This window comes from Rhipicephalus sanguineus, chromosome 9 (genome assembly GCF_013339695.2).
Source record: "Rhipicephalus sanguineus isolate Rsan-2018 chromosome 9, BIME_Rsan_1.4, whole genome shotgun sequence".
Classification (NCBI taxonomy): Eukaryota; Metazoa; Arthropoda; class Arachnida; order Ixodida; family Ixodidae; genus Rhipicephalus; species Rhipicephalus sanguineus.
The window spans coordinates 58,628,790-58,653,209 of NC_051184.2; the positions used below are offsets into that span (position 1 = coordinate 58,628,790).

Below are 24,420 nucleotides of genomic sequence, written 5' to 3' on the forward strand. Positions count from 1 at the left end.
CTTGTAGTGTTACAACTACGTCACTTGGTCCTCGGTTATGACTTTTGAGCGATTGGATGTAATCAAGAACTTATTCGCAAGGAACGAGATTGCAGCCTGCATCGCAAAACGAACAGCGCATAACTTAGCCCCGGAGGCAAACGAGTATAGCCCAACGTACACGTGCGCAGGGCGTTCGAAGTGACCTCCGGCGAGATGTCGTCGCTGTCTGTGACGATGTCCAAGAGGCCGAACCCTCAAACGAACCGTTCGGCCTACGTCAGCCCCGGTCATCTCATCGAGGAGGAAGCGTTCCACATTGGCAAGGTTGGTTGGTCGTATGAAAACATTTCCGAGGGTTTAACGCGCTTGAATCAAGTTTCTCGAGCGACAGCTCGGTTTCGTTTGCTTAGGCCGCTGGAGAGTCACTCTTGTAGCAGCGACTACCACACCTACAATTGCACCACGAGGCACGGGCGCTGCATGTGGCACCGTCGGCGTTCTCGGCGCGAACGCGCACTGAACTTGGATGTAGCCAGCGCCTCCGGCGGTGGCGGCACGAAAGACTAGGCGCTGGTCGTTTGTCGCGAACGCGCCGCACAAGACACGCTGGGATGACCTTGCCTGAACTTGAAGGTCAGATTAGAGGAACCGGGTATTTTCAGCGTTGGTACCTGGAGCAGCAGAGCTATCGCTCTAAAAAAGCGCACGCTATAGGCACAATAAAAACTGCGACGAGCACCGGTCGCGCGACGATTTGCGACTGGCACCCGAAACGCGACTCAAGGTGACCGATGTTTACACCTCCGTGCGACCTATACCCGTCGCCACAAGCAATTCACGTATATTCGCATCGCCATTGCCCCGTAAAATAGGCCGACGTCCAGTTTCTCCGCATCTGATAGGTTCTATCATGCTTTCAACTTCCGCCTTATTTGGATTACTTATAAGTGTGTTTTACGAAATATATTTTAGTTAGAAGTCAGCTCCTGTCTGTGTGTCTGCGCTTTCTCCTTCGTTTAAAGGAACACTGAAGTGAAAAGCGATTTTTCTCGTATTAATGAATTACTCTTTCACAATTCCGAAATTACCAGGCTTGCGGCGAGAAGACGCTTTGTAACCGAGAAAACGCGCAAGAAGAAAATGCGGGTGGCGACGCCCCCTTGAAGCTCCCGCACCAATTGTCGTGACGTCATAGATTTCGATGGCGTCTATTAGGGCTTGGATAGTTCCACGTCGGAAAAAAATGATGTGCATTGTCATCTGAGTGAACCACCGACGTAACGCACCAAGATCCAGAAAATATCGTTGTATCGTTGTATCAGTGATACGTTGAGTTGTATCAGTGACACATCTGTCTGTTCAAAAACGAGATGCAACTCTTTGATATGAAAGTGTGATTTTTTCCCCTGACTGATTCACGCATGCGCACATGGTTATTTGTTGTTGGCTTCACCTTTCGAATAAACAGTTGAAGTTTAGCTTTTACCTTTCTGCTTTCTCCTACTCGTTTTCCCGTGCTTTCTTTCATAGTTTGCGCTAAAATGTACCCCATAGATTTCAACCAACTCGCCCAGCAACCGGTCTTACTCAAATATCATTGAGCTGATGTGGCCACAACAGGAAAAATGCACTTTCAAAACTTTGGAGCGAAATCGAAAAATGAAAATTTGACCTTGGTTTCCTCCTCTATTAATAAATATATGACGATTGAAACTAACGACATCAGAGGTGTCAGAGCACAATTGGTAAATCTAAAGCCATTCGTTGTTTCACTCCAGTGTCCCTATATTTTTTTTTTTCGCGCCGTTAAAGCCTCGCGCATTGGAGTACTAACTCGCCCGAGCCTTCACGCTACCTACGACATTCGCAGGTGGACTACGAGATTTACCGCGACTACGTGAAACGCTTCGGACCCGTCATGTTCCTACTGGTCCTAGTGAGCTACGGTGCTTGCCGGGCGTTTGACGTGAGTGAGATGTCGGTGCCGTAGCACCTTGCTATTCTTCTGAAGAGACTTCGGTTAATATTGCCGTGACCTTGGTTTGTACTCACGACATTGCTGCTGGTTCGTCCGGCGGCAGCCGCGGACTCATGACTAGGATTTTGGGGCGATCGCATTGTCTCTCCGCGTCTGACGTGCGCCTGGCAGTATTTGAATAGTAAATAGGCGGATAATAATAATAATAATAATAATAATAATAATAATAATAATAATAATAATAATAATAATAATAATAATAATACCAAGATCTTACGTGCCGAAGCACGATATAACGAGGCACGCCGTAGTGGAGAATTCCGGAGATTTCTACCATTCTTTAACCGTTCTTTAACGTGCACGCGCTGATATCGCGCAGTGCACGGGCCTCTAGCATTTCATCGCCGTCAAAACGGGACCAGCGCGGCCGGAATCGAACTCGCGACTTTGGGGTCAGCAGCCTAACACCCATATCAACTACACAACGCAGGTGGATGAAAAATAGTGGAGAAAGATTATCTGAACGACAAAAGTAGTTGACAAAATTTACTCGTGCTTCTGTGTTCTACAGACTAACCGCAACAACGTAGTAAACTTCAAGCGCTGTGTCACAAACCGCGAAGTTTTCTGAGCCATTTTAACTCTACCCGCGGCTGTCCCTTGTGCTGCATTATATATTCAAATTTCCAGGGAGCCCACATGTTCTGTGGCAGGCTACCAGAATTTCACCACTATTTACCCGAATATTCCAGTGAGTTTATTTGTCTGTGTAACCCAGTCTCGTAGCAAGGAGGGGGGCGGGGGGTTCCGAGGGGCTCGGGCCCCCCCGAAATTTTGGTGAAGAGGTGTTTTTACCAAAAATAAATAATGAATACAGGTATTTTTCTCAAATAGTCGAGGATTTCAGCAAGTACCCCCCCCCCTCGAAAAAAAAATTCCTGGCTACGGACTTGATGTAACCATGAATGAATTTTTCCTAACTATAAATCGTGTACAAGTCTGCCACCGACTTCGTTTTCAAAAGGAGCTCGGTGAAAACCCGCTCTGCAAGTCACATTTTGCAATGCGAAGCATGTCGACCGGGCTAGCCGCTGTCATCTTCACCATGAGTGTTCACTGTCATCGTCGGCTTCGCCTTTCATGTGAGCGCGCTCAGTTCAGACACCAAAGCTATTGTAACTTGCTGTCCAAGCTCAGCGTGCACCACCAATGCGATCAAACAATACGCTCTGCTGCATCGCGGTATGACGCCAGCAAGTAGCATGCGTGCTCTGATTTCCAGGTTCTTTCGTCGGTATGGATCAGCAGCTGGAGTGAGGAGGTCCTCCAGGCAGGTGGAAACGCGTGGCATTCGGACAGCGGTTGGAGGTTGTCCGTTTACGGACTGCTGGGAATGTGCCAGGGTACGTCGTCCTCTGGGCTTTAATAGTCAGTTTGACATTGTGAGACGTTGCAGTAATTAGTAGCGTCTTCTGATTTCATGCATTATGTTAAACGCTGCTTGACCACTTTCGACGGTAACTACCTACAAATATAGTACAGTGAAGGATTCTTGCATTCAGAAAAGGTATAACCTGCCCGATGTAACGACCGCATAGTCTAGACACAAGGACAAGCTCAGATCACAAAAGGTACACACTTCTGGTACCTTTTTGGAAGATGCGCCAACCCGCCCAACAAGTCCTTCCAAACCATATTCTCGCATTGGGGATGGGGGAGCGAGTAAGGCAAATGGGAATAGGAGGAGCGGCCGCCCCCCGTAATGAATAAACAGGGGGGGGGGGGGGCGTAACGGAGTAAAAGGTCCGACTGAGTTGGTATATCATTACATGACCTGCAGTGCAGCGCCAACTTGCTGCCTCGTTTTTGCTTGACGTTGTTGGCGTGCTCCCTGAGGCAATCATTAAGGCAGCGTCCAGTTTGCCCTACGTAGGAGCGCCTGAGTTGTGTGGTCTATTCTCAGTGGCCTGTTTTTGCGCTGCTTGGAAAACCTAAAACTGATAGACAGCAATTGAAAATGACGTCAAAGTAGTAAAGACGCAATGGAAATTCGCCGTGAAATCGTCTTAGAGCCCCTGCGAATACTTTTCCGTCCTCCTTTTACGATGTGGTGAACAACAAAGAGACAGCGAGAAGTCGATAGGCGCAGTAATCCCAGGTACATTGCGCATACGCAGGTTTATCCATCCTCCTGGGTACTTTAGTCCTGGCCCTGTGCGCTCTCATAGCGTCGAGCAGCATTCACGACGAGGCCCTGAGTCGCCTGGTCCGAGCGCCCATGTCTTTCTTCGACACCACACCGCTGGGGCGCATGCTGAACAGGTTTCTATGCAAAATCTCTATAGAGAATATTTCAAGCGTGAACTAGGCTATCGCTGTGCTTACTGAATTTTGTTCTTTTTTCTCCTCATCGTCAGCTAGGAAAGCTATACACATTTTACATATATGCAACGTACTGCGAGTACAAACATATGGGGTTATAACATGGAGGATAACGGATAAACTCGATAAAATGTTAAGGTCCACGCAGCGTGCGATGGAAAGGAAAGAAAGTGATAGGAGTATAATTAAGGGAGCGGAAGACAGCAGAATGGGTCTGAAGCTTTTCTTGCAACTGATGTCTTCCTGGACACGTGCGCTATCAGCCAGGTCGGCACAGGCCCTAGATCTTAGACTTACTTAAAAAATTGCTACAGACACAATAATCATTTAATTATGGTATCCTATGCGCGAAGCGTTGTTGTTCAGCAAAGAGAAAGAAATGTTCTCGCCAGTCTTGTTAACATTTCTGAAGCGAAAGGAAGTACCGAAGTTGTAACTGGTTGGCAAACTAGTCGTACGAGCAGTGGGCATGTCAGTCGTACGAGCAATGGGAATGTCAGTTGTTTTTAGGCAGTCTGGATTTGTGCCCCTTGGAGCAGCACCAATAGAGTACGCAGCTCCCAGTGCGCACTTTAAGGGGTATTCACACGAGGGAGAAATCGGCGGGGGAGACGGGGGGGATTGAGGATCACGTGACCACGTCATCACGGATTAGTGACGCCCGCGACTCCTCGCGACTCCACCCCGCGACTCCTCGGAGGAGACGGGGACCTTTTCCCCGACAGGACAAACGATTCCCCGGCGGTGGGGGATATGGCGGAATGTGGGGCTCTTGTTTGGCCACATTGTTGCACTTGATCCTGGAGGGAGCGGCAGAGGGTGTCCAGTCTGCAGCTGCATGGTCGTCTGCAGCTTGTCGTCAGCAGCTTGTCAAACGGGTGGTAGAAGCCAGCAGAGTAGTCTAGTAACACTGGTCTCCCCCTCTGTTTGCCCCGTCCGTGTGAGTGGGAGACATTTGTGAGGGATCCTCCTCGCGAGCTGATGTGACTAGGCTCCACCTTTATCCCCCGAGGATTTGTCCCCCGTCTTAATACCCCTTAAGGGGGACGGAGCGAGCCTCTTATTTAAGAAGAAATTCCTAACAGGATTTACGTATGTCTAAGTGGTCCAGCGTCGACTGTGTCCTTCACTATTCCTAGCCGCCTGGGGTTGTTGTATAGGGAACATTACCGTGACGTCAACGAGCGCCATTTCGTTTTGCTACTCGCAGCTTCCAGTGTGCTTTTGGAGATAAGTAGCTCAAGTTAAAACGCGCCTTGCACTGCGTTGGTTGTACAACAAAATGACGTCCGCACAGACGTGAATGCATACCCCCATTACGTCAATAGTCGGCAGTCGTGGAAGAACCCCGATGCGCTTGTCCGAAAAGCCGGAAGCGGATGTGCCAAGCGATAAGCGACTGCACACTTTTTTCAACGGTACCTCGGACACTAGCTAGGCATTTGCTAATTTTAGTCACCTTGGGAAAATCGTTGGACATATGTCGGGAAGTAAACACTTCGCATTTAGTCACTATATATGGTCACGCGCCCCGCGCAGGTTCAGCAAGGATTTGGACCAAGCCGATATTCAGATAGGCATCGTCCTGGACTCTGTCTTGGAACAACTGAGCGACGTGCTGGGCATCCTGCTGCTGATCACGTTGTACATTCCGGCCTTCTTGCCAGCCGTCGCACCATGTGCGATTGTTTACTTTATTGTACAGGTATGGCCCAGCAAGTGGTTCAACCAAAGAAATTTAGCATTTGACGGTCATCTGGTACAGAAGTCAGTGCATAGTTCTGCCGCAAACCTACAAATACTTTAAGCAGAGCACGTTCGTAGCCCGGCCGCGTCGGTCGCATTTCGATGAAGGCGAAATGCTAGATGCCCGTGTGCTTAGTGAACGTCGAAGAACCCAGATGGTTAGAATTTCCGGAGCCAGAACAGAGTAACCTTTTGCGACACGCCTTATCATCGACTGCCTATAAATGCGCGACATTCACATAATTTGATGTCAAGGTTCTAAGACCTCAATAAAAGCGAGTGAAAGTGTTAGACTACATGATTTGTATTTTATAACTACTACTTGCAATTACAAGGTAATTAATTATTTATTGTGCAATCAATCACCCCATGGAAACTTTCGTGCGTAAGTGTGCTCAAACAAGTGCAAAGACCCACACGGCTATTGTGGTGCCTTGACTTATCTCTTGTGTCCGTGTTTGCACGCCCAGACATTTAGCATGAATACGTACCAACTAGCTCAGCTCTCTGTTATGCTAACTCTCACACTAATCACAAGCGATAGTTATCTGACGGTGGTTAGCATTCCTAAAGAAGGAAAACAGTATTTCAAAATTCCTCTCGAAACGCCCCACGTCCAGCGCATCGTTAAACACGGTACTGCCCTCACCAAAGCGATCGTGTACAGCAAAATGTTTCAGCCATAAGTGGTAAAATTGAAGTTTAAGCAACACTAATATTTAATTAGTCTTACCTAAATAAGCTCACTGTTACCATAAGCTCACTGTTCGTGGTCTCTTTCTTGCCAACGGTGCAAAATTAAGTCGCGTCTCTAAGTGAAGACGCCGTTTCGCAGATGAGTAAATTTCAGATCGACGGGAGAGGGCTTCGTTCTGCAATGAACATAAATATGTTGATAATGATAACGATGGAACTTGCTCCAACATGTCATACGAAGTAGCCCGTACTGCAACAATGGTCCTTTCAAACTGCTCGCGCAGAAGCTGTTCGTGCGCACCTTCCGGCAGCTGCAGCGGCTCGAGTCCGTCTCTCGGTCGCCGGTGTTCAACTGCATCGCCGAGACGGTGCCCGGCGTGCAGACCATCCGGGCGTACGCCGTGCAGCGCGGCTTCGTGGCGCTGTCGGACTCCTTGCTCGAGCGCTGGATCTCCTGCGCCTTCCACCTGATGGGCGCCGAGAGGTGGCTCACGGTGCGCCTCAACTTCCTCGGCACCGCCGTGTCGCTCGTCACGGCCTGCCTGTTGGTCCATGGACGGGACACCTTCGGGCCGGCGACCATCGGGCTAACCCTTCTCTACGCGCTCAAGGTGAATACAACAGGGTGACTTAACCGGCCACAGTTATCTAGCGACTATGTTGCTCGACAGTTGACCCGAAGGTCGCGGGATCGAATCCCGGCCGCGGCGCCTGCATTTCGATGAAGGCGAAATGCTAACGGCCCGTGTGCTTACATTTAGGTGCGCGTTAATTAACTCCAGGTGATCAAAATTTCCGGAGCCATCCACTCTGGCGTATCTCACAATCATATCGTGGTTTCGGGACGTAAAACCCCAACAATTATTGTCAGTGTGCTTTGAACTGTCATATTTGTGCACCATTTTGCAAAACTGGGCCAAGAACGAAGATGTCAGTAACGTCTGTCAAGCCGTACTCACGCCTTTTAGTCCAGCCCCCTTTCATCTCAAAAGGAAATATAGCTTGATTTGATTTCAACATTGAACCGTCTCGATTCGCAAGGGCAGTACAGAGGACAAACGATATTGCTCGTGTTAGTGAATTACTCGTTTTCGCAGTAACGAAATCACCACGCTTGCCGCTAGAAGAACCGTTTGTAGGCGAAAAAACGCGCAAAAAGAAAATTCCGGGGGGGGGGGGGGGGTGACGCCACATCGATCTTTCCGCGCCACTCAGTGACAAGCATAGATTTTGACGGCATCATTAGGGCCTACGTAGTTCTTTATGGGCATAAATGAAGTACACTGTCCTGCGAGGGGGCCAGATACTTAACATACCAAGATTCAGGAGAATTCGTTGAGTCGATGTGGCCAAACATGTACGGAGATTTCGACGCGATATTCAAGAATGATTCTTCGCACATGATCTACTCTTCTATTAATAAATCTCTGATGGCAAAATACGCAACATTTTGTGTTCTCAGGCTGGAATTTATCACTCTGATTCACTGTTTAGATTCAGCGTCCCTTTAATGTGTCCGCTACGTGAAGATGAGGTGCTTCGTGACCATCAACGGGAAGATGGCGGTCCATTCGTTTGTGACACAAAGCTGCGCGGGAGTCTATACGCATTTGAGAAGTCGTGAGCTACAAACGGCAACGTGTCCTTTCATAACCTTACTTCCACAGAGAGAAAAAATTCTGGAGTAGACTAAGCGCATCGTAACGGAATGCCGAGTTATCCGCCCAGCAAGAAGCGAAGAGAACGTTCATCAAGCCAGGACGACTGGGTCAAAGCGAACGGAAACATTAACTCGTCAGTGGTCGAATTAGGCGAATTCCTCGAAGAATTCTCGTAGAACAATAGCACCAGGGTGGTCACGGGGTACAACGCACACACACGTTTTATTGAAAAGAAAAAAAAAACGTAGGTAACCGGCATGCTATGCCGCAAAAGCTGAAAATAAAATGATCTCATGCCGATTTGTATCTGTCCAGTTTCGAAAAAAAATGTAATCAAATACATCACCGCCATCAAGAGCTACGAGATAGCTTTTACACTCCCTGGAGTTGATTTTGGCTGTGACGAGGATCGCGCGGTACGTGGCCAACCTGCGAAATCAACCAGCCAGTGCATTGGCTGCTGAGTAGAGAATCAAGGCTACATATCGCGTGTCGTTTTTTTTTTCATCATATTAGCCCTTTTCGGCTGTCAGCTGGCGCAATCTTAACGGCAAATCAGGTAAACGTCTTTGAGGCGCCCATAGTAGTATGTCACCATAGGCAATCGTAGGGATCTCAACTAGGGGAGAGCAGTGAGGAGCAATGAGGGCTGAAGGTGGCCATATTTTTTTACCGAATGAAGCGATGACGTGTTTCTGACAACGGCCTGCCCCTAGTATCCGGATTTCCGGAGTTAACTGTGCGAAGCAAACAGGTCTATGATTCCATCATCGGGGAACCTCGGCCGCAATTATTGACATAAACATGCATGGCCACAACCCTGCCCTTTTTTAGAACAGTGACGGGACAGGTCCAGCTGATTAAAGGTATGGCGCCACTTTAAGATGATTAAATAGGCGACAGCCCGCCCCCCCCCCCCCTCCCACCTTTCTGCGCACACCTAAGTATGCCACTTCTATGTGAGAAAGAAAGAGAAATGTTATCGGAGGACCCTGGTATCGCAGAACTTGGCGAGCGGACCTTAACCACATTATGTGGCAATGCAAAAGTCACTTCCCTCCGCAAAGCCTTCGTAAACAATTAAGTAGCCAGGAGCTGTGGGAGGCTGCCATGCGCAGCTGCAACCCCGCACTTCAGGAGGCTATCCTGAGGTGAACTGAGGTGGTAGAGGAGGCCTAGTAGGATCCCTCACCTTCATCTCGCAGCCCCTTTCCCTTAAGATGGGATAAATAAAGTTATTGCTCTCTCTCTCTCTCTCTGGCGGCGAAACATTACTGCCTAGAAACGTGGACGTAACTGCTCAACTCACTTTTCAATATGTTCTTTTAATTTATTGTTTGCGCATACTCTCAGGTTACCGATGCCCTGAACTTCCTCGTGCGCTTCACGGCCGAGCTGGAGAACTCACTGATCGCCGTAGAGCGTCTCTACGAATATACGAAGACACCGACCGAGGTTGGTGTAATGCACGCAGAGGTGGCCTTGTAACAACTCGTGACCAGTGGCGATATCATGTATCACATCATATGTCATATCAGTGTCGGTATTAGATTTACCAGAACTGCCATGACATCCCCTTTCTAACAAAAAGCGATCGCCCGGTGCTCGTTCGCGCAAAGACAATATTGCGAAGAAAAGCCAACAGCTAGCGGGATCTTGATGACGTGAATACTCACCAACAATTAGAGGTAGATATAGTGCCTTTGCCGAAAAATTTATCCATTGATGGTCTTAACACTTTTGACGATGGTGCGCGATTGTCTCTGCCCTTTTGATCGTTCCTGTTAAGGTCTGCACTGGAAACTTAAGATAGTGAGCAAGCAGCAAACCCAATCGAACACTCTAAGTAAACTTGAAGTCGCGGGTTCGATTCCCGCCCATGGCGGCCACATTTCATTCAAGGTGAGATAACACTCGCGTACTTAAATTTAGGGTCACGTCGAAGAACCCCGGGCGCACGCCATCGCACGATGGCGTGCGCATCATAGCCATATAGTTGTTCTAGCAACTACAACAGAATTCAACCAGAGTATTTTGAGGGTCCTACACTTAAATCTTCTGCGTAGCAATAAAGCGTCTCTATTTTCTTTCTTCGGTAAACATACACAGGTTCACTTTCGGCGAGTTCCTTTCGCTACCAAGAAAGTGATGTAATGTTATACGTAGCTCGAGATACGCTCTAAGTAACCTGGGGTTTGCCAAAATACGTAACGGCAACCACTTACCGGAACGTTGACGTCACCGGGTCTGCGGCGCGGAACTTGCGCAGGCACCGTGGCGTGTGACCCCACCACCGAGTCCCGACTGGCCGCAGCAGGGTGCCGTCCAATTTGTGAATTTTAGCACTCGCTACCGGTCGGACCTGGATCTTGTGCTGCGCAAGATCAACCTCAAACTGCGACCTTCGGAAAAGGTTTGTGCACTAGGAACAGATGTAACTATCGTGAGCACTGTGAGAGGGAACACGCGAGCGCGTGGCAAACAGTGTGAAAGACAACGCGGGGCGATTCACGGCGGCCGCTGTAGCAAAGAAAGTAGAAAGGGCGCCGCGGTCCCGCCCATTGTTGGCACTCCCGCCTCGCTAGTGCTTATACAAAACGGCAGCTAATCGCGCGTCACCGGACACTCGCGATGATAACGCGGGTGTGTTTGCGGTCAAAAGCTCCACGCCTAATACTGCTCTTTCATTCGTTTGTGTGCTTGTGTCTCACAAACAGAATCGAGATACAGCAAAGGAGGATTTAAAAAAGAAGTACTGCTCTTCGCTGCGTGTGAGCGCTACAATGTCAAGCTGTTAGTGAGTAATAGCTGAGCGGTTCAGCGGGTCAGCGGGCCCAGCGGACGAGCGGCGAGGGCAGCGGAGTACAAGACGAAAGGAAGAGTAATAGCTTAGCGTCGACTCGCTCGTTCCAGCGGAACGTAGAACGTAGAATTTCGTCACCTTTTCGACTTCTCCTTTACAACGCCATCCAAGTATCGGTCGAATCGGGGTTTGGGATCAAATGGCGACCGCATATCGATAGAGGCCAAATGCTAGAGGCCCGTGTATTCAGATTTTGGTGGACGGTAATGAACACCAGTTGATCGAAATTTCCGGAGCCCTCCAATACGGCGTCCCTCATAGTGATATCGTGGTTTGAGGGCGTAAAACCCAACAATTATTATTATATTATCCGTACCAGGTTGGCGTTGTAGGCCGTACGGGTTCGGGCAAGTCGTCCTTGACGCTGTCCATGTTCCGCATCCTGGAACCGGCCGAAGGCGACATCATCATCGACGGCGTCACCATATCGCGCATCGGGCTGCACGACCTGCGTTCGAAGATTACGATCATCCCACAGGTACAGACCGTACTCTAAAACTGAAGCAGCTGTATTTTCATTCCTGTGTAAACGTGAACAAGAGTAATCGATCACGCGGCCTGTTGTTGCCAGACAACTATGTAAAGCTAAGGGATATTCAAGCCAAGGAAAGCATGCAGAAAACTAATTTGCGGACTTTATTTCAGAAAGAAACGGTTATATAAAGGAAAAAAATAGCTAAGTAGGCCAAAAGCTTGCCGCCAGCGGTAGCGAGACCACGAACTTCCGCATGGAGTGGTGGTTGAAAAATTAAAGTTGATTGTTTCCCATATTTATAAGTACTCTATAGTGCCTCTCCTCACTCCCCATGATCTCATACTTCAAATTCTTCAATTAGGCACTACAAATAATTTCCACTGCCCTTTGGTTGACTTCGTAAAACGGGCATGCAACACTTTTACAAGAAGCCATGGAATGGCTTCACTAAAGCAGCTTGTTGCCTCATGAATCAACCGCCGCAGAAAGTTTTCAGAATCTGTCCAGTACGAGCGGAGTTACAAAGATTTGTCGCACGCTGTAATTGCTTTCTCTCTTTTCTCGGCCCGACGAAAGCGCTGGAAGCTAAGCAGGGAGGGATGGCACGGGGGAAGAAGGTACGTCAAACGCACCTCGTGTCCTTGAGCACATTGTTTTTCTTAGAATGCGCGGCGTACTTGAGTGCGATCGCGCGCGCGCGAGCAAGTGGCGGCCTCCCGCGGCGGCCGTAGTAACTACAAAGCGCGCCATGTTCAAATCGGCCAATTGCATCGCTTTTCGAGAGAAGAGGAAACGATTTTTAGCTGACTTTAAGAATTTATTGTAAATCCCAGGCCGCGTGCTGTGCTTTAAGGTGTAACTAGCGTGTTCTCGGGAGCCACGACTACGGATCGGCGGCGTTTTCTGACCATGCTAAAAAAGAGTTGCATGACCGGTTTAATTGTTCACCCTGCAACACCTTTTCAGCATTCTCAAAAAACGCGGCCATCAGCAGTCGAGTCTGTTAGCGAAACATGTTAGCGAAATATTATAGTGCAGCACACGGCGTACAATTTACAAATAATTCTCAAATTCAGCTAGAAACCAAAATGACCGCAGCATAGAACCTGAAGGCCGCGGCCATTGGCTGATTTGGGCATCTTGAGCTAGTACATGGTTACCACGGCTAAGGTGGTTACCGCGACCTCCGCGGGATGCCGCGACGTGTCCGCACGCTTGCGCGCGATCACAGTGAAAGTAAGCCACGCGTTCGAAGAAAAAACATAAAAAGAAAGAGATTAAGGTTATTTTTTCCAGACAGTACACGTATTCAGACAGGCGTACGGTTCGAGCGCCGCCCAGACGAAGGGGTCCGAGACGGGGGGGTCTGGACAAGAGTGAGGTGCCAGGAAGAATGAATCTTTATTCACATCGAACACGCCCCCCTTAAGGCCTGACCACACGTATGCTCTCCTAATGGAGAGAGGGCGCGGCGCCGAGGCTAAAAGCCACGCTCTGACGCGCCCTCTCCCTCCATAGGGAGACGGCGCGGCACCGCGCATAAATGCCATGCGCTAACGCGCTGCTACGGCTACGTGTGGTCGGGCCTTTAGCTCGCGCCAGCGACGCCGAAGCGATGAGCCCGGCACTTTATGTGGACAGCACAATGATGATGAGGCGTGCTGAGGAACGGACGTAGTTGCTTGCCCACTTGTCATACCCCTCCCCAATTTGCTTGCGTAACTTTCAGCGCGCTCACTGGTAGGAAAGGAGAGAGAAAGCGCTTCAAGCGTGCGACAAATCTCTAACCCGTGTCTTTTACACAAGATCTATCCCGATACTTATACCGACAGTTCTTGTCCCTCGTGCGGAGAAATATCCACGTCAGCACACATGCTCTGGCGGTGCGCCCTGTCACACTCTTACAGTCGATAACAACTCGTCCAGGTGGGATGCGGCCCTCCGTAGCCCCATTCTGGCCCACCAACTCTGGGCTGTCCATAAGGCCCACGATGCGGCCGAGAGGCTTGGCCTTCCGGTCTCTACGTGGGAACGTCTTGAGACACGCCCTGCAGGACCCATTTAAGTTTACCATACCACACCGTACTCCCGCTTGACGGATTCTAAAAATTTTGGCAGCAGTCGATTCGTGAGACAATAAACTGCATTAGTGAAGGCATTCGATAATTCCTTGGAAACGAGTTGCAGGGCCCCTTTAGCTTTACGCGGTTATTTTTAGTTTGTCATTCGTAGCTATCAATATCATTGCATGCAGCCATATTTAGGCGCACATTGTTCATATACACAATAGGGGGCGAATGATATTAGCCTACCCATTAGACGAAATTCGTAGCTGCTACGGAATAATACAGAGCTGCGTGGTTGTTCATTGTCAGTAAATAGACGTACCTTTGTGTTGCGTGAAATAGCTAGACAGTCTAAAGGAATCCACAAATTTTGCAACGAGCGTAAACACTTTATTTTCCACTTTCCGAAAAGGTCAAACCGTTCCGTATCTCTTTCACTTTCCGAAATTCAATGTATTTACGGCCTTTCTGGCACCCTTAGGAGCCGGTCTTGTTTTGCGGGTCGCTTCGCCTTAACCTGGACCCAAAGAACGAGCGCACGGACGAGCAGGTGTGGGCAGCTCTGGAGAAGGCTCACCTCAAGGGCTTCTTCCAGAGCAAGGCCCAGAAGCTGGACTTCTTGGTCGAAGAGGACGGCCAGAACCTCAGGTGAAGTGGGCACGCTTTGCCCCTAGTAAACTTTTTGCAGCGACTAGAACAAGAACGAGCGGAAATGCTGAAGTGGAAAAGTGAACGACTACGCGGTGCGCGATAGAACGGAAAACATGGAACATCATGGAACAGACGTGGGTAGACGAGAATATGGTCGATATTGAGGTACACATTCTAGGTAGGCAGAAGTGACAAGCACGACAGATAACCGGTGGTGAGTGACAGTGGCCGATTGGGCGAGTTGGTGATTCATGTGACTCCATAGGAATACGAGCGCATACCTAAACAAGACACATGGAAACAGGGACAAGCGCGTGCCACCAACTGCGTTTCAAGAACCAGCGAGGTGAGAAAATACTCGCCGCCACGCCATGCCAAAGCCAGCATCTCCTAGCACAAAACAGTTGATCAGTGACGCCTACAGCATGTGCCACTTTCCAAGAACTCCAGCTCTTTAACTAGGACATTGAGTGTTTAACGACACGGCGCCATGTACCCCTTCAATACTGATTATAGTGCGTTCTTCTTAATGTTAATACGGTGTGTTCGTGCTTCCAATAATATGGAAACTTGACCGATCTGTTAGGTCTTCATCATGTACCTCTCTCGTGATTTCTTTGCTTCCCTTTAGTCCGTCGTTCCCCGTGCGTGCTGCACTTTACGCATGATGTTGTGCTTCCAAACTTAGCTTTTCCTGTTCTCCCGTGTCATCGTTCAACTACTCTCTCGTATTCCTGTGTGACAGGCAATCCAACGGGATGAATACCAACGGGATGGCAAACGCAGACGAGGACACCATAGAGTCAGGCGGAACGACGTAATTAAGAAATTCACAAACATAACTTGGAGTTTTCTCGCATGCGATGTGTCACCAGGTGCTGCGGCGTTTGCGACAGCGCCCGCGCTTTCTCAAGGGTTTCCGGAGGCCTTCTTTCTTCTATAGTGCTCGTCCCTTTAGCATTGCAGTGTTTCTTGTATTAGTGCATTCTGTAGTGCGCGACAATGCGCTTTACGCATAGATGGATGAATCTCTCAGCATTCTTGCAAAACCTTTGTCCTCCTTGTTTCTCCGGCACGCTGCACTTATCGCAGCTTGCTCTATTCCTTGAGACTAAGTTATTGGTGTGTTTTCTTGTACAGCATCGGTCAACACCAGCTTATCTGCTTGGCCCGCGCACTGCTTCGTAACACCAAGCTGCTGGTGCTGGACGAGGCCACGGCGTCGGTGGACCCGGATACGGACGTCCTCGTCCAACAGACCATCCGCCGTGACTTTGCCAACTGCACCGTCCTCACAGTAGCACATCGGCTACAGACAATCTTAGATGCTGACAGGCAAGCAACCATTTCTCTCATCATCGGTGCTTGCATTGTGGTAGCAATTACATGGACACTCCAGCCGCATTTCTGCCGTCGCCGTCATGTTCCGTATAAAGTCCAAATCTATTCACATCGCTCCGCGCGTCGTGTGTTCTAGATGCGTGGGAACGCTCGCGAAGCGGCAGACGGGAACGGCTCAAGCAAGACATGAACCACTCCGGTCGGCTACGATGCGTTAAGGAGTATGGAGGGGTGCCGGTGGGGGAGGGGGGGAGGCTGCCTCTGTCGCTCGGACAGCAAAAGCGAACTTTGATCAAGAGGGCACGGTCGCTATCTCTAGAGAGATCAGTAGATGTAACTTGGAACTTGTTGCTGGGCTAATTGGTACATAACTTTGAGGAAAACTTTAGACGCTTGCGAGTGGCACCAGTTGCTAGTGGCGCTCTTTTCTTGTGCCTCTTCTTTCTTCTGGTGGTGCTTAGGTGTCTCAGTTTTCCCTCGATGATCAGTAGACGACTCATACCTCTGTACGTGTTGTGCTTTCACCGCTTACTTTGCGTAGCGTTTGCGTAGCGAAGTAAGGCTCCTAGCCTTACTTTTCAACGCTGCAGCTAACTCATTTAGGATCACTCGTAGGGCTACGTGCTTCTAGCAGGAAATGCGTACATTGACCGACCAAGCGTGTGCGCCCGCGGTCGCGGTATACTAAGAGGATCAGCCGACGGGCCATGCGTGTTGTGTTCTCATCGCAAAGTAGGCATTGAAGGCATAGACAGCATGAAGGTCACTTCGCTCGCTGCAGCGGTCGCGCTTTCTTACCTAAATCAGTAAGTTGCTAGAGTTACTTAGTATTACATTCCAGTTTGTTGCTATCGTATTCATTGATTCACCCTTAAGGCAAAACTGACTTTTCGCCAAATGTACGATGCAATCACATTCACTGGCTCGAAAGACACGGGTGAGGCATGAGGGCTTTCCACTGGGCAACGGGAGCGACGCCGCAATGTCGCTTATGCCCTCCGCGTCTGTGTGTGTTTCGATCGTAGATGCCGCCGTTGTAAAACTGACTGAGTTACCAACTAGCACGATCAATTGCGTAGCTCAGTTATTCGTGCAATGGCAAAAATCCATTATTTTCTTATATACTTAATACATGTTGCATATAAAATAAGGTGAATATGTAGAGGATCGTAATAAGTATGGGATATTTTCAGTTGTTTTAAGAGAGAATGTCCGTCCAATCATTTTAGCTCAAAGCCAATACAGTAGGATACAACTTAAAGAAATCCGGAGAGGCCACGCCCAGATGACCGAAGTCGGCAGGCGATCGCCTCCGTGACAAGCAATAGTGCAGCTCATGCACTCGGCTTTGTTCTACGAAGGCAGGGCCCTCCGGCTCATGACGCCCGTCTTGAGTGCGCCCCCCATTGGTTGCAGGCTTGTATGCATCCGCCTTTGAGGAGGCAATGCCGCAGGATTCTAAAGTTATATCCCACTATGGGAAAAACATGCGGGTTTCACTGTATAATAACCTTATTTGACGGAAAGATTTTTCTCGACCCCAGTCGAAACGTCGGAATATGGTGAATTTTTTGTAGACTATAGGTGATTCTTTTTCTGACAAATATATATATTTCCTTGTAGCCCTGTGCTACAAAAGTGAGATTCTAATTTTTGCCGTTAATAAGCCTTCCTCCACATAGCGTCCTCCCGTAGAACGTTCTGCCCGTTTGCGCTATTTAATACATTGCTCAGAGATCCTCAAGAGGTTTCTATAGGAATCACGTGGGAGCCCTTATCATTCTCGCTATCACTGTACAAATACTTCAAAGAAAGCTTTTCTGACAATGACCCCACGATTTACTCTCGGTGATTGCAAGAATAACCCATCTAGGCCACGCCTTCCGCAGGATTGTCGTGATGAGCTCCGGCGAGATCCAAGAGGTCGGTGCACCCGGTGACCTCTTGAGGAATCGCAAGTCGGCATTCTTCGCCATGGCCCGCGAAGCCGGCTTGGGCAGCGAAGAGAGGAGCTCTGGCTTCGAGCGCAAGTCGTCCAAGCATTCTTCATCCGGGCACTAAAAGCAACACGTGCGCGATCTGGCTAACAAGAAAAGCTGATCGCAAGGAAGCTTTCGCTTACTGTGGAATTATGGTGGTCTCACTACTTTGACAACTCAATACCTTCGTTTTTCGAATGATATGCATCTATTTAGAGGAGGTATGACTTCAAGTAGATGCTGTAGGCAGCGTAAAGATGTGTTAAATACACGGTAGGAATGATGATCGTGCCAGTTTTGCTAAAGATATTAAGAGTGGGAGTGACGAATGCGAGTGTCGAATATGTATGGGTCGTTAGTGCATGTCGGTGTCGCTGTTTCTCCTAAGCTTCGTCAGTCAACGTTATTTTTATCATTATGGTTATCGTTCCCTATGTTTTGCAGGGAATGGCAGGGTGAAGGTCATATCGCTTGGTTATTGTAACAGCAAGAATATTCTGTTGCAGTTTTTAGAATTTTGCATCTCGGAGAAGAGCAGCGTAGTTTGTCGACATATGTTATTCCATAGCGGTGAACTTGCAGAAACTCCATTGTGCGCATCATTATGAAATCGCAGTTGACAGTAGTGCCATGTGTCCGATCTATATTGAAATGCAAGATCCTTACTTCATTCCGAGTCGTGCGCGGGTCACCATCGCTGTATATTTGTTCATGTGAAATGAGAGGATGACTATTCATTGTGTGCCGTAATTTTAGTGACGACGAGAAATTGGAAGCACCTAAGTTTGGGTCAATTTGGTATTCAATTATAGTGTCTACACGGAATACAAATTAAGTAAAAACTGTGTGAAGAACGCTTATTCTACTTGCTCGCAAAAAAAAAAAAACATCTGAAAGCGTAAATTGCATTGGAAGTGTGTGCTCCATAATCGCACATATGGTGCGTGACCTTCAAGGCACTTTTTTACCCTTAGATCCAACGGAATCAATTTTAACACTGTGACGCAACGATTCGATTTCCGAACAGCTCGCTTTGCCAACACACGATTGGGTAACACTTTCGTCACATTCCCGCCACGCCCTCCCGGAGACTGCGTCACCCAATCGCGTGTGGACAGCTCTTTGGAAAGCGAATCGTCACATAACACGACCCTTGGTCATACGTACTTGTCATTCCTGTTTCTTAGATGACACATAACAGCCCTGCAAATGAAAGTGACGCACATACTCTTCAACATATCGCCTGCTCATTGGGTATGTTTTACAGTGCAAGGCACGAGCCACCTGGAAGGCTGTGGGGTTTGTATTCGTTCAGCCTGCACAAGGTGGTCGATGGGTCCAGTTTTTTTGTGTTTTTGTGAAACGCAAATGCAGTTAAACTTTAACAATGCTATTGAAGATGTCTGATCAGTTTTTTTTTTTTCGCATTTGTGATTCTCTAATGTGGTCGTCGCTCCATCGACTGCAGACTCGCAACTCTCACATGCAAGTTACAAGTCGATTAAATTAAATTCTACGTCGACAATCATTGCGCTACAACGGGGCACAACGTTGGTCTTGTAGGTGTTACATGGTCTTAAGGCCAACTCCGGCGATTTTTCGAGGTCGATGGATCTCAATGCAATTCGCTGGGTACGTTCCTTTGCACGTTTCCGTCATTTATGCCAAATTACAGGCTTGAGACATGCGCAGATTGTTTGCAAATGAATTTTAAAGATTGTCTGCAAACGCCCTCTTGGCTTCCCACAATTACTGGCAACATTGCGTCTGTGACGTCACTATTGGTAAGGCGGCGGAAGTGACGCAGCCGAGGGCACCGCTAACTTCGGCGCTTCGGCCGCTACAGCGAGCGTCTGCTGTGCACAAGGCGACAGACAGCGTTGGTTTGGCCGGCGCTTCGCTGGTCGTCCCGGCTGTCACAGTTTTCATACTCCGCGCCGGCGTCACCGGCATGCCTTGCACGACTTCCGGTTCATTCGTAACAACGTCTACGTCATACGTAGACAGTACACTCGGTTGGGTTTCGGTTTCGGTGTTGCGCTTTTTTGCTTATTTAAAATTATTCTCCAATTTGCCGAGTATTTCTGCTATCGGGCCCGTAACAGGAGCGTCTCGGGAACATAAAAGCACCATTACTTTGACATGGCCAAAAAATCGCCGGAGTTGGCCATTAAGTGAATCAGAGGGGATGAGGGGGCAGGCTGGTTTTGTTTCTGTATATTTCCTTGGTGCAATAAAGAAAAAAAAACGTTGTTAGACAGCGCTCGTATTGTCGTTCTCTCTTTGTCCGTGTCGTTCTCGCTGTCATTCTCTTCAGACCATCACTGAACCACTACGGATTGTTGATCCGTTCAACGAAGCACAGCCCGCTAGGCCCGACACCGCGGCGACCTTGTTTTGTCGACGCCGCCTCGTTCTCTTCCGCCAGCTTTCTGGTGTCGGGAGCTCCGAAAATAGTTTGACCCGCTTCGAGTGGGCTCGTACCCGCCGTCGTCGTGAAAGATGCGATCCTGGGCGTGGTCCCAAAAGCCTCTCGATTGAACGTCAGTCTACGAGGGTTACGTCAAGTAGCGTAGAGTAGATCCTTTAAAGTGTGGCGCACATCCACGCTGGGGGATTGGCCAACACCCGGGTAGTTCTAACGGATAATTCTTACATTTTAAGTTGGATTAAGTTGGTTTTTGTCTATTTAACGATGAAAGAAGTGACAATGAAACAAAAATTGAAAGTGTTAAAAAGAAATGAATACAAAAGTGCAGATATAAATGTTTAGGCGGAGAATTTGAACCAAAAAGTAAATCAATTTGGAGGAAAAAATAAAAAAGGAGTATAAATTGATTCTACAATCTAAATCTGTTTGATCCATTAGGTAACTCCTGCAAGGTATCCGCAACTTTCCATTCACTGTGGCCAATGGACAAAGCCCTGAAAGAGAGCACATTTGGTGTGTTTAAATCTAATCGAGGAGTCTCAAGGCTGCCGCTAAAGCGAGGTTCTGTGTAAATGGCTCACGTGTGAGGTTCGGTCCGATATCTGCTTGTGCACGAAACAAAAGCACCGACATGCGAGACAAACAAAGTTACACATTTGCCTACGACGACTCTAACGCGAAAAGACCATCTTCTTTTTCTTCGCAGTCAGTGTTTGATTTCCCCCTCCCCCCCCTCCTACCTCCGGATGCTTTCTGTAGCCAGCGTAGTTTTTCAGTGCCTCTGGCCCACGTTTCACCAGGTGACGATGACGTCTCATGACGTCATCCCGTGACGTCATAATATGTGTAGTTATAGTGACGTCATGATGACATCGCAGTAATTTTGTCTGTGACGCCATGGTGACGTCACCACATGATGGTGATTTTTGCATCGTTGGTGGTGACGCCGACACCCCGCCATCGACGGTTACCTTTCGCGCTTGATGAGGTATCTAAGCATTTCGCCTGAGTAATCTCTATCTTAAGCCGAGTATCTATCCCGTCGCGAAGCACGCTGCCGAATAAAGGTAGTAACTAGGACCAGAGAGTAGCCCTTGGTACATGGAGGATTTCGGTGGGTACCAAGGCTCTACAGAAGCACGCATGGTCTGCCGAGTTAGCCATCGGTTGCGAGAGACGTTTGCCACCGGAACATGGCATACGGAAAATAGACATAATCTGGTTTTTTTTTCTAAGGCTGTATCTCTTAGTAACTGTTCTAAAAAGTCACAGACAACCTGCCAACGCAGGGCGGAAATGCGCCGATAGTAGCGATTGCTACTGTATGAAGTTTCTGTACCAGACTAGCACGTGTAACACTGGCAATATGTTTTTCTATAGACGTTGTAATCAGTCCGAAATGAACGTGTAGTGTCAATTTTAACTATAATAATTACCACTTAAAGCACACACTTCGTTGGTAAATTCGGTAATATTCGTCGGCTTTTTTTTTTCTAATAAACAGCTCATGTCCACACCGTGGGGATGGAAAATGAGTAGGCGATATATTAAACAAGTATTGGTAAGCTTAGTGTGGTAAGCTTAGCATGTGTAAGCTTAGTATTAAGCTTAGTGTGGCAGCGTTGGTGCGGGACGCAAAGAAAACGCAGGCACGAGACGGCAGCCGGAAGTTGCTGCATACAATTGTCCTTGTCATCTTCGCAATTTTCTGGGCTTTACTTTCATTGCACAAAAAAATCCCAAAATGACAGTCATGGCCATGCTGCAAAATTGCATCATTGGCATTTTTAATTTGCCAGAAACGTTGGGGAGGTGATACTTTTTTACCGGGTCCGTGGTTTCGGTCTTAGTGTTCTGGTCTTGAAATTTAAACAAAGAAATAAGGGGGGACGGGTGCACATAAGTGGTAAACATTTCAGGAGGGATGCTCTCATTATGGGCGCGCCTTGTTTGTATGTGTGTGCGTGTGTACATATCCACATAGAACTTAGCAATCTTCAGGTGAAGTGGGGGGTGGCCTCCATAGCCCTCGCTCTGGTAAGGCTATGGCGGGTACACATGGCACGCTTCAGGTGCCACGATTGCAGACGCTACGTTGCTGTCACGTCTGCATCTTCTTTTCTTTATTTTCGAAAAGCAAAACACAAGAATGGTGCAGCACGAAATTGTTTATATCTTTCGTTCATCGGCCTTCATGGGAGCACGTACGTTACATACGCCTTGCATCGAAGTATTGATTTAATATTTTGTGTATAGCCAACCCCTCGTGTAATACACTGATGAGACACTGAAGTAAAAGAGTATATGATCGTGTACCGTAACGAGACTTGTAGGTAGCCGAATCGGTAGCTTGGAGATTTTCTCATTGGATCATCATAATGATGAAGATTTATAGGCTTTCACCACATCATGTGCGTGTGTCCTCAAAACGCGACCGGAAGACGTCACTTAAGTGCGTCATAGATCACATGAGCAGCCGAACTTTTTCAGAGGAGAAGCTTACGGGTCCCTGGGATTGGAACATGTAGACCACACCCAACGCAGTATAAGGTGCCTATGAAGGTTTCTAAGCGAGACAAGTTTAGATGCTTGTCTTTAGAGCATGTGCTACGGTATAAAAACTTTCCCGTGTAGTACACGTCCCTGCGAAGGACAATGTGTGTACAGTGACATATTCTGCTGTACCATAGTCACCTATCATAATATCTACTCTTTTTCTGCCTTTTCTCCCTTACGCCCGTTAGGAGTAGCAGGCTAGAAGAACGCCGCCTCTAGAAAAATGCCTGCGGCGTCGCTGGCTATCCCATTGAAGCCGTCGTGCCTTGAGCTGTGGTCGCTTGTCGAGAGATGGCGCCACGTTCTCCCCTATTGTTTTCAATGGGGCTGGTGTGATGTGAAGTCGAGGGGGGTAATGTGCTCATGTGCAAATGTGTGTTGCAAGCGGCCACCGCGAGGATCGCCAGCTACTGCCCTCATTAGAAACGATGAAGGAGGGAAAGGGTAGGGCAGGAGGGTTTTGGCTCACGCGGCAGGCATCTTTCTAGAGGAGGCGTTGGCTAGAAACCCGCTTTCCAGGCCGACCTGACCTCCTTTCTCTTCATTAGGCATTATCTTCTTATTCTTCTTCTTGAATAAAAAGCGTTATTAGGTCATACCTTGATTAGGAAGCCATCAAAGAGAAACCAAAGCAAGCATTTTCGGTAGGTTTCATTGCTTGGTAACAGCCATTTTCAAATTCTACCTCTACTTATATGTAGCGCGGATTCACGATTAAGAAATGTAGGTTTGCAGAGACGGAAACGAGAGAAGAGATCAGAACAAACACAAACGTGTGAAAAGTAAAAAAAGAAATATATGCAAAATGTTGATGTCCCTTTTCCACATACCGTCACTCACTCTGCATATCATCTCGAAGATGCAGTATAATTCAGGAATGCACACTGGATGAACACTGGCTGATGAGGACAGGGGCAGCGGCACAAATTTCTTACTGCCCCTTGACGAGAGATAAGCAAAACACCCGAGGAAGGAACTCACCCCAGCAAATAATCCTACAAACACCCGCATATTTCCTGTCCGCCTTCTCCTTGTTGTTACAGAGCCTTGGAGCAATAATTCCGTCCACACATGTTTTATTTTTTTATATATAATGCTGGATAAAATCAATCTGGAGGAGACTTCAATCCGTGAGTGGGGTGGCACTCGGGTAATATCGACGCGCGTGTGGCACTCACACGTCGGCGTTCGTGTGCACTGGTTTATTCCTACAGAGCTAACTTCTCTTTTCGTCACGCTGCCGAAGAGGATCTCAGAGGCCACGCAGAAAGATGCGCGAGGTCCCTGCTGCTCCCACTTCTTCAGTTAACTCATGCAATTATATTAGATAAATATCCCGACAGCTTATTGACGATTAAGCAAAGTTATGCTTCGTTATCATACGTACGCAATGTAACTCCTAACCTGAACCAGAGCCGTCGATTTCTTTTTTTTTTAAATCAAGGCTTTTTATAAAAATTAGGATAACTAGGAATAATTGCTCGATCGGATATCCTTGCAAGAGAAACAAGAGTCTTGCTCGGTGCTCGAGCCCAGTAAAAATGGATACGCGTGGCGCAGGCTCGAATGCCACCGAAGGCCGCCAACATAACTTCCTCGTGATTTACTGGTGA

The 24,420-nt window shown here is 48.2% G+C and overlaps 1 protein-coding gene across 1 annotated transcript; it reads left to right on the plus strand.

The window, feature by feature from the left end:
* The first annotated feature begins 173 nt into the window (after positions 1-173).
* On the plus strand, positions 174-17,902 carry LOC119405556 (multidrug resistance-associated protein 1-like). Its single transcript, XM_037672390.2, has 11 exons — positions 174-306; positions 1,853-1,948; positions 3,243-3,363; positions 4,138-4,282; positions 5,882-6,047; positions 7,069-7,395; positions 10,715-10,858; positions 11,628-11,786; positions 14,331-14,497; positions 15,641-15,835; positions 17,731-17,902. Exons 1-11 carry the CDS (start codon positions 196-198, stop codon positions 17,900-17,902), a joined length of 1,803 nt encoding a protein of 600 aa, XP_037528318.2. The 5' UTR covers positions 174-195.
* The last annotated feature ends 6,518 nt before the right edge of the window (positions 17,903-24,420 follow it).